Here is a 10,355-nt window from a genome sequence, read left to right as displayed (position 1 = left end):
GCTTTCTATTTTTTTCGGTTTTCATTTTCAAAGGAGCTGCGTTTTCTAAGGCAGTACGCAGAGAACTAGCAACCCCATCAACAAAACCATCAACCTGTGGAAGGGAATAAGCTAAGCTTTAGCACTCTGCAGCACTGCTCAGCGACACAGAGGAGAGAGAAAGTGAAACAGATTCTTTAAAATGTATAACTGCTCTATCTGATAAAGATCTACTAATTGAACCTTCTTTTGAAGGAGGTTTGATTTTAGCAGATCATTATCAGATAGTGCAGTTATACATTTTAAAGAATCTGCTTGACTTTCTCTCTCCTAGCTTCATCTCTTTCTGTGATAAAAACACCTGAGAACTGCTGCTGAGGTGGAGATGATCCAGGTTCTCTGGTCAGACGTTCTCTTGTTTCGCTCTGGATGGTTTAGCTTGGTCAGGGAAAGATGTCTGGGAGGTTCTAACGACTCGTTCATCTGCACAGACCAGGAGGTTAGAAAAATCCGAGTCAAACAAACTGACGCCTCTTTTTCTGTCTACAAGTGGACCATGCGTAGCTGAAGCTCCGGTTCTGCAGCGTTCCCTCGTCTTTCTCCCTCATGAAGCTCCTGGAGACGACCTGCCGCCTCTCCAACAGCCTGAAGGCTCATGGGAGCAGAGGGAGACAGAGTGGCCATGCCGCCATGTTGGCCTACGCTCAGGATGGTGAGGCTCCGGTTCTGTTTGCGGTTCCCTGCAGGTATTCAGGTGGAACCGCAGAACCGGACTGATGATGGTGTTAAAAGGTGAGAGATGGTAGAAGATCCTAGAACTCTCTGGAAGAATAAAGAAGTTTTTTCTGATGGAATCTGTAAAAACCAGAGAAGAAACGCTTTTGGATAAATCTAAGTTTAGAACAAGGTTCTGCTCTAACTTAGAACCGGACCTTCATCCAGCAGCACCAAGAGGAGAACCGACCAGTTTCCCTCCTCAGTGTGATGTTCAGCTGGCGTACCCAGGTCCTGCTGACAGGTAGGAGGTCACACAGAGCCGGGTTCTGGTTCTGGTTCTGGTTCGGCAGCAGCAGGAGTTCCTTCATCCACTTTATTCCACAATCAATGACCAAAGCTGTTTCCTGTTGGTTCTGATCCAGCTTAGAATCAGCTAGAACCTTCAAAGGTTCTGGTCAGCAGGAACCAGGAGGCTCTGAGCCAAAGGATGAAGAAGATCCACTGATGTCCCACAGTGAGACTGAACAGAAAGAAACCGGGTCGGTTCCAACAGAACTTGGTTCTAACGCAGCTTTAGGTTGTAGAACACCTTCCAGAACTCTGAGGTAACGTCTGGAAATCAGCTGAAGAAGAGACTGGATTCAGCTGGAGGTTCCGGTCCAAATTATAAAAGCAGGAAAACATGGAGGAGGCGGAATCATGCTGAGGGGCTGCTGTTCTGAGCTGAATTCAGCATCATTCTGAAGATCTGGAGTCAAAGGGACCAGGTCTGACCCAGTCGGCACCAGAACCGGGTCAAAGCTTTCCTGCCGAGCGACGCCTCCTGTTTCCTTACAGCTTGGTTCCAGGTTCAAAGGTCAGAGTCTGACCTCATCCTGCTTGGTTCTTCACAACCATGAGGCCTGGGACTGGAGGGAGGGGGGGCACAGCTGGCAGACAGGTGAGGTCAGGTGAGGTCAGGTAGAGACCTCCTCAGCCTCCGTCTGATGAACCTCCTCCCAGTTTATCACCAGTTCTTCTCTTTCCTCAAACTGGAACCAGCAAACCGACGTTCCTCTGAAATGAAACCAGCTGGAGAACTTTCCTCAGGATCCGTCCGTCTGTCCCTGGAGAGCAAAGGTCATCGAGGTTTCTGAGCTCCCCCGCGGCGGCCATGTTTGTTTGCTGCGTGTGTTTGTGGTTCTGATCCGACTCTAAGTCTGATGATTGTCTCCTCGCTGAAGTTTAAACCCTAATTTGAACGATTAGTAGCAGAACATCTGCAGCAGAAAAGAATTAAGATCCAATCCCCCCCCCCCAGGCTGACCCAATTCCTCGACAATCCCGCCACAGATCCACAGATGGCCAGCTGCTGCTGCAGACCACAAAACCTCCAAGACTTCCAGAGATGGAAGGACAGCAGAGAGGTGTGGGGACCTCTGGTGGCCGACCGCTGTTACTACGGTTACCCTTCAGAACTTCATCATCCTCCGCAGAGAGGATGATGAAGTAGAGCAACCGGACTGAACCGGACCGGACCGCAGCGCTCTGTCCTTTCCCTTACAGAACCTGGAGGAGTCTGCATGGGAAAGGAGGTCTGCACCTCCACCAGGAGTTCTGTCCTCCTCCTCATGGAGGAGGTGCTGATGTCCAGCTGGGTCAAATCAGCCTGCAGGTTCTGTTGCTGTATGGAGTAAAGGGAGCAGCTTTGGGACCCTGATGATCTGACCCTGATCTGGAGGTTCTGAGGGTTCCAGACCCGTTTCCTCTTCGCTCTCTGCCGTGTTCTGATTGGGGTGTGATGTCATCCTTTGAGGTTCTGTCTGTTCTGGGTTCCTTTCCTAGGAAGTAACCTGGTCCTTCTATCACCTCCTGGTCCCCCTAACCCTCTGACCCAGACCAGTCCGGGCCCCTGAGTCGGGCCCCCTGATTCTGACCCGGTCCCTCTGACCCAGACCAGTCCCTGGTATCAGGGCGGTCCGGGCCCCTGAGTCGGGCCCCCTGACTCTAACCCGGACCAGTCCCTAGTATCAGGGGGGTCCGGGCCCCTAAGTCGGTCCCTCTGATCCGGTCCAGTCCCTAGTATCAGGGCGGTCCGGGCCCCCTGACTCTGACCCGGTCCCTCTGACCCGGTCCCTGGTATCAGGGCGGTCCGGGCCCCTTGTTGGGTCTGGTGTGGTTCTTGGGCAGCAGAGGACTGATGGGCTCTCATCCAATCAGGACGTGTCGCTGACCCGTGTGACCCGGCCTGGGATGGCGGCGCCGCAGCAGCTGTCGGCTCTCATGAAGGGATGATCTGCTGATCTGGAGGCTCCTCATCATCAGGGCTGCTTAGATTAGATTAGATTAGATTAGGATCCTCACAGGGAGCCTCACTTTCACAGCAATCAGCTCGTCTGAAGCAGAACTTTCATTTGGACCGGTTCACTGTTAGCAGAGCAACGTTCCTCCAGCAGGAGGAAGTTAATAAAAAACGGCTTTCATGTGTTTATTTGACTAAAGATAAGGAGCAGAAATGTAACATAAACCAAACTAATCAACAGACCAGTGGCTGCAGCTGGAAGGAGGAAATCAACTCAGATTAAATGAACCAGAATGATTGAAAACTCCTTATAAGGAGCTAATCTGGTTCAGAGATTAACGAGGATTCATCTGAAGATGTTTCTAGAACTGATTGACCTTTAGCTTAGATCTGCAGATAGTTAATTATAAACAGGCCAGCTGGCAGCATGGGCCCATCAATTCATACTTTCTATGGAGTAAACGTATATTTATTTATTTATTTATAAATATATAATCAGAGGACTCAGGCTTTTATGAAGCTTCACATTAGAATCTGATGCAAACTAAAACTCAGGTTCAGTTTAGGAATTTATAGAAAAACAAAGATAGATGTGATCAGGAGCTGGAAACAGATGAGCTGAATACTTCCTGACGTAGTGACCATCTGATGACATCACTGACCATCATTAATCCTCCACCTGCTCTGCTAACTCCGCTTCCAGCGATCACTTCACAGGTTCTGCTACTGGTTCCAGAACCGGATCAGTCCCCTTTTCCCTCTACAACTACACAATAAAACATGTCTCTGCCTGCTGTTGCCATGGTGACATGGACATCTTCAGGTTCTGCTGAACTGGGCTGGGTACCATGGAAACCCAGGATGCTTGTTTGGGTCTCCAGGTTTCCCAGCAACCTTTACTGAACCCAGAATGTGAGATCAGAACATCGATCTCTTTTGACTGGATCGCTGAGTGCCTGAAAGAAGTGAAGCCACCGTCCGCCATCTTGGTACTCCCCACTCCCACGCAGTCAAAATGCCTCCCTGTGCAGCATTTGGCTTCATTAACCAGCAGTTTTCTGGCTGCAGGAAGACGATCCATAGAGATGTAATCACCGTAATGTCATCAATCCAGGTCTTTTACATAAATATCAATTTATCACTTTTGGCTCATCTGTATTATTCTGCTCCATTAACACATTAATTTTATTGTGATGGATTTATATGTTATATGATTTATAGACTTCATAATGACTCTGCAATGTGAAGGGCCTATTTTTATTTTTACGGTGAGCAGGGATCAGTGGATCAGAACCAGAACATTGATGCCTGCAGCTGCATGAGGAGCTGCAGGTCCTCATGCCTCCAGCAGGTGGCAGCAAACCTCCATCCTGTTCTGCAGGTCCAACAGAACAGAGGCGTTTTTAGACCATTTTAGGGGGGCTGAGGCACCCTTAAATTACACAGCACCCCTAAAATATGGCTTGTTTTTTCTTATATTGTATACGCTTTCTAAATTGAAAAAAGTAAAACAAAAACATACATAATATAGAACAGACTAAAAACTATGCAATACTTGGATTAAAAAAAAAAGGTATATATAAAAAGTTTACATATTCTCCCATTAGAAATTGATTTTTTTTAGCTGCCAGTAAAAAAGTAAAACTTAGATGAAAATGCTCTCATTTATTAATTTTGATTTGTGGTTCATTAGAAATGTTAATAAGGTAGAAAACCTGCAGGTAAAGCAGCAGGATGGAGCTGCTAAAATAAAACATTAAGGTGATTTCTACCGATGGTTTGTTAGTGAAACGTTCGTGAGGAAGGTGCTCTAATGCGTCTGGGCCTGTTTCTTTAAATCATTATTTTTAAAATCACAATTCAAAATCAGTATTTCAATTGATCAAATCATTATTTTATGTTTTTATTAATATTTTCTTTTCAGTTTCTTGTTATTAGAATTACTGCTGTGAATTTATCCTTTTCTTTATCAGGAGTGTTTCTAAACTTTCCATCATAACTGTAGATATTTACCTTATTAAATAGAATCCATGTTAGGAGTGTCGGTCCAAAGAGGAGCGGTTTAGAAGGAGGAGGAGCAGAAAAGGAGGCGAGTTTCACCTCCTCCAAGAAGACAGAAACAGAAAAGTCTCAGATGTGTTGGTCAGTGATGGAGTCAGTTATTGACAAAGTTTTAAAAATGTAGAAAACGGATGCGGGCTGGTTCTGATCCGATCCAGGAGACCCGGTTCTGTTTATCTACCAACCGCCTGCAGCTCAGTGGAGCGGCGATCACATACCTGCTGCTTCTGCCTCATTTAAATGTTTAATAATTTAACCTTCAGTCTAAATAAACATTGTTTTTATGCAACGTTTCATTTGATTCGACTTTGAAATAAAGATTATTTTCTAAAGCTGCTGCAGAGCTGATCCATCAACATCAGGCAGAGCGGCTCTGACCAGCAGAGGGAGGCAGCATTTGAACCAGCAACCCTCGTCCATCAGGGAGAGGAGGGGCCGGGGGTCAAAGGTCAGGAGGAGACCTGGAGAACCACAGGGAGAACATCCTGATGGGTCAGATGGAGCAGAACCGCCATCCAAACGGCGCCGCTTCATCTTCCTCTGAACCGATTCTGTTTTCAGGAACCGGCCGATTATTGGATCAGATAACAGAGAAGATCAACGATCCCTGGAGGAGCAGCGGAAGCTGGTTCTGGTTCTGACCCAGAGAAGCTCTGGTTGGAGGGAACCTCTGCTCCATCCAGACAGCTCGAAGCAGAACCTGCAGAGGCCCAGATGGAGCAGAACCTAAAGCCTGAGGTACCATGGTTCTGCTTAAATGGACCCAACAGAACCAGATGATGGACACAGAACCCAAAACCACAGCATGAAGATCAGTAAACCGGGCCCAGCAGAACTGTTCACCTGACGGGTAGAACCAGACAGAACCGGACCGGATAAAGATGAGCATCAGAACCATCTGGAGGAGAAAAGTTCTCAGGAAGATTTAAACCCGATCAGAACCGGTTCTGATCCAGTTCAGGTTCCTCAAATCACAGACGGAGCAGAAATCAGTCGATCAGGAATTTAATAAAAACCAAAGGAAATAATTTTCTTCTTCTGTGAAAATAAGTTTTTATCTTTATGGACAGAAATGAAAATATTGGACCTCATGAAGGAGACAGTGATCAGAACCGGATCGGTCCGGAACATTCAGTCAACAATCAGTGGACCGGGAACCCCGGAGCGGACCGGGACCCCGGAGCGGACCGGGACCTGGATGTGTCCTGTGAAAGCACAGAGTGTGGGATCAGTCCGGGTCGTCGGTGGGACACAATCGGCAGGAAGTCCACATTCATCCTGGTGTCAGAAGAAGATCAGAGCGATCGAGCATCAACGGAAGCCTGGAGGGGCCAAAAACGCCAACTTCCTGCTTCACACCAGCAGGGGGAGTCATTGGCTCCTCCTGCTGCGGATCAGAACAACAGAGCTGCAGTTTCTGACACAAACAGGCTTCCGTAAAAAAAAAAACACATTTTGTTACGAATCAAAACATCAGATTCCACAAAGAAAAGCAAAAAACAAGAGAAACAGTGATGGTTACATTCCAGGTGCAGAGGCTCCGCCCACAGCCCCGCCCCCGTGGGACAATCAGTGTGTTAGGTGGAGGGGGCGGGGCCAAGAATCAACCAATCCATCGAGTGAACACATGACAGGTAGCCAGCGAGCAGAAACATCAAAAGAAAAGTCTGAACTGGACCAGGCCTGGCATCGAACCCACAACCTCTGGAACAGGAAGTGAGGGAGGCACTGAGAGTCTGAGTGATTCTCTTCAAAATAAAAGCCCCTGCTCAGGAAAACCAAACATTTTATTCAGTCAGAGGGATTTCAGACATCGATCAGATTCAGGTGATCAGGAAGCGGCTCAGGTATGATGACATCATCCACAGGTGGGATAGAAAACTAGATTCTCTCTAATTCTAGATTTTATTTTCTACAAGAAGAGTCATTTCATTATCTATGAAACTAAAATCAATGAGGTTTAATTTTCCTCTTTCTCATCAGTAACACCTTAATAAAGTAAAGTTATGATATTAATGGATCCATCTTCAGGCCTTATAATGGGAGCGGGACCCCCCCCAACCAGGCCCCCCCAGATGGAGAGGGACCCCCCCCCAGATGGAGCGGGACCTCCCAACCAGACCCCCCGGACTGAGCGGGACCCATTTTACATGACACCCCCAAAAGGAGCGGGACCCTCCCCCCAGATGGAGCAGGACCCCCTAACCCGACCCCCCACGAGATGGACCGGGACCCCCTAACAAGCCTCCCCAGATGGAGTGGTACCCCCTAACCAGACCTCCCCAGATGGAGCGGGACCCCCTTTACCCGACCCCCCCAGATTGACCTGCTCATAATCTGCTATCATTAGTTTTTCTAACTCCCGTCTGATTGGATCATTTCTATCTTTTAGGGAACAGGAAGTGAGGTCGTCTGGCTCGGTTTCCTCATCACCTGTCGGCTAATCGATGTCAGAACCCAGCGCGCTCGGCAGCATACGGTAGAGGTATGGCTATTTCCTGGGTGTGTGTGGCCTGGTTTCCATGGAGACGGTCAGTCCAGCAGCGTGCCCTGCTCCTGAGCTCGGGTAAGGCTGTCCTTGCGGTGCAGGTGGTGCACCCCCATCCTCTTGGGGCTCTTCATCGGCCGCTGAGGGCCGGGGGCGGGGTCAAACTCGAGGAGGCGGGGCGAGATGACGGGCAGCTCATGAGGAAAAACGTCTTTTTCTTCAGCTGAGCTGTCGTCCTCCTCCTCCTTCCTGTGGCTGTCGGCTGGGCCCGTTGCCACGGTGATGGTAGTGTCTACGCTTCCAGTTTCATCCTCCAGGTTCATCAGGAGCTGCTCGCCGTCCTCGGGGCCGCTCCCGGCGCCGTAGCGGCTCCTCCTGCTGGGCTGAGCCTCCGTGTCAGTGTCCGTATCCAAACTGGACCCTCGGCTGGGCGTCCAGCTCCGCGCCGACGAGCCATCCTCTCCGTCCGAATACGCGGTTCTGTGGCGTTCTGATGAGGCAGAGGCCCCGCCGGCCGCCACCTGTCTCCTCCTCTGCAACTCCTTCGCCGTCTGACTGCTGAAAGATGTGCGGTGCGTCACCGAACCCTCGCAGGACGGCGCCATCTTCTCCACAAACATTCGCTGCCAATTGGCGAGGAGGTCCTCCTCTGAGCTGGCAGAGCTCGCCGGGACGCTCGGTGCCTGAGGGGAAGAATCACGGATCAGGTTCAGATTTCCTGGTTCTAAAAGGTTCTGTTCATCGACCGCTAGCAGGTCCCAGTTTGGTCCCAGTTTGGTCCCAGTTTGGTCCAGAATCCTCCAGAGGTTCCAAGTGGTCCTGAAAGCATCTGGACCTTCCTGGGGTCTGCATGGCACCTCTGGAGGATCTGGAACCATCAGACCGTCAACCAGTCATGTGACTGGTTCTACTCTGCTCTCCGATTGGTCGGTAGCAGCTGTAGGCGGAGCTTCCTCTTACCTGCGGCGGGCTGCTGAACGGGCTGGACTGGGTGGAGAGCGGCTCACTGATGGCATCGCGCTGTGACGGCGGCGTGTGCTGGTTGACTCCGCCCCCCCCGCCTGAGGAAGAGGAGGGGGCGGGACTTCCTGGGGCCAGACGCTCCTCGTCGTTCTGAACAAGGCTCAGGGAGATGGCCTGCCGCGTGGCGTAGGTGCAGTTGGGCAGCGGCGAGTTCTTGGGGATTTTGACTTTGTCGTCGGACGAGAACTCGATAACCTTACGCCCCGGGTAGAGCGGGTGAGGTGGCGGCGGCGCCGGGTACGGGTTGAGCTTCTCAAAGGACGGGGCCCCGCCCAGCTCCTCGTCTAGGCTGCTCTGACTGCGACAGGACCCGTTGTGCTGCGCCTCCTCCAGAGCGCCGCCGTTCTCCCGGGCCTCGCCCGCCGGGTCCGTCATGTCCACGTGCACGAAGACGTCCTCGGCGACCGGTCGGCCGCAGCTGCTGGACTGAGCCGAGTTCAGGACCAGCGGCTCGGGTTTCTCCAGGACGCGGGCGATGACGGAGGTGGGCACCACGTCGGCGTGCGTCAGGCTGAGCGTGTCCGGGTCCTGGCAGCCGGGGGCGGGGCCTCGCTCCGGAAGGCTGCTCTTCATGTGTTTGTTCAGCATGTCCTGCAGCTCTGAGGGCAGCTGGACGGAGACAAAGACAGGAAGCCATCATGAAGGACCTCAGTCATCCAGGTCATCGTCATTTCAAACAAGTTAAAATCAATCCTCTGGACTTTGTTTCCAAGTTTGAAGACGTTTCTCTTCCATCCAGGAAGATTTTTCAAAGTCCAAACAAAGTCCAGTGGATTGATTTGAACTTTTTTGGAACAAAGACAGGAAGGACAGCAGAGTGGGCGGCGGAGACGTTTACAGCCGTCACTTTTCCACCATGTTGGAGCATCTGTGTACCCAGGGAACCCCTTAGATGCTCAGAGATTCAGAAAGCATTGAGGGGTGAGGATGAACTGGACGACACACCGAGGGTTAACCATCCTTAGAAGGTTCGGAACCTTTAGACCCGTTTCTCTAGAACCTTTTCTGGTTCTGTTCCTCACATTAAATGGGCCCCTCTCTGAACGTCTCCACTGATGGAGCCAGCCTTTAAATAGCTGCTGTTCTAATTTTTACCCCACTGGTGCAGCATAAAGTCTCCATCTGATGCTTCATGGCTGGAAATGTCAGAACCGGACCGGTACCGCTGCTGTGGGGATGAGACCCGAGCAGAACCACCCCCCACAGCGTGGGACCTCCAGTCTGTGCTCAGCAGTGGAACGAGGACGGTCAGCATGAGTCTATTTACTCTTATTAAAGGTCATCATCATCATCATCATCATCATCAATAATCAGTAAAAGGATGAAGAGGGACCCTTCAGATGGAAACTGGTCCATTAGTGATGGTTCTGTTGGGGATGAACTGGTTCTGGTTCTGGTACTTACGTCAGCAAACTTGTGGTTCCTGAAATGGGATTTGTTGCATTTGAGCAGCTGAACGGCCAAGTTGCAGTCCTGCCTGTAGCGCTCCTGCACACAGACAAAAGGTTAGCATTAGCTGCATGGTTGTTAGCAGTTCTGGAGGATTCTTTAAAACCTCAGCTGGTTCATTTTATAACATTTTAGGCTTTGATCGTGTTTTTCTGTCTCTGTGTTCCAGGCAGGATGTTATCCTTGCTGAATAATTACATCTGGGATCAAGTTCAGATGCTAATTGGTGAAACAGGATCTATGTGCTCAAATGCCACTGCATTAGCCAACCCGCCCAGCGGCTCTGCTTTAGCCAAACGACCCGCCCAGCGGCTCTGCTTTAGCCAAACGACCCGCCCAGCGGCTCTGCTTTAGCCA

At 50.3% G+C, this 10,355-nt stretch overlaps 1 protein-coding gene across 1 annotated transcript in view; it reads right to left on the bottom strand.

The window, feature by feature from the left end:
* Positions 1–7,309: 7,309 nt before the first annotated feature.
* tjap1 (tight junction associated protein 1 (peripheral)) overlaps positions 7,310–10,355 on the bottom strand; it is a 19,981-nt gene continuing 16,935 nt past the window's right edge. Inside the window, exons 10-12 of the mRNA XM_015401425.1 lie at positions 9,954–10,037; positions 8,487–9,158; positions 7,310–8,209 (exon numbers count right to left, since the gene is read on the bottom strand). Coding sequence (XP_015256911.1) covers positions 7,571–8,209; positions 8,487–9,158; positions 9,954–10,037 — 1,395 coding nt within the window. The 3' untranslated portion in view covers positions 7,310–7,570. The remainder of the gene's footprint in view (positions 8,210–8,486; positions 9,159–9,953; positions 10,038–10,355) is intronic.

This window comes from Cyprinodon variegatus, unplaced genomic scaffold (assembly GCF_000732505.1).
Source record: "Cyprinodon variegatus isolate N-32 unplaced genomic scaffold, C_variegatus-1.0 Scaffold1218, whole genome shotgun sequence".
Lineage (NCBI taxonomy): Eukaryota > Metazoa > Chordata > Actinopteri > Cyprinodontiformes > Cyprinodontidae > Cyprinodon > Cyprinodon variegatus.
This window is presented reverse-complemented; position numbering and strand designations above follow the sequence as displayed.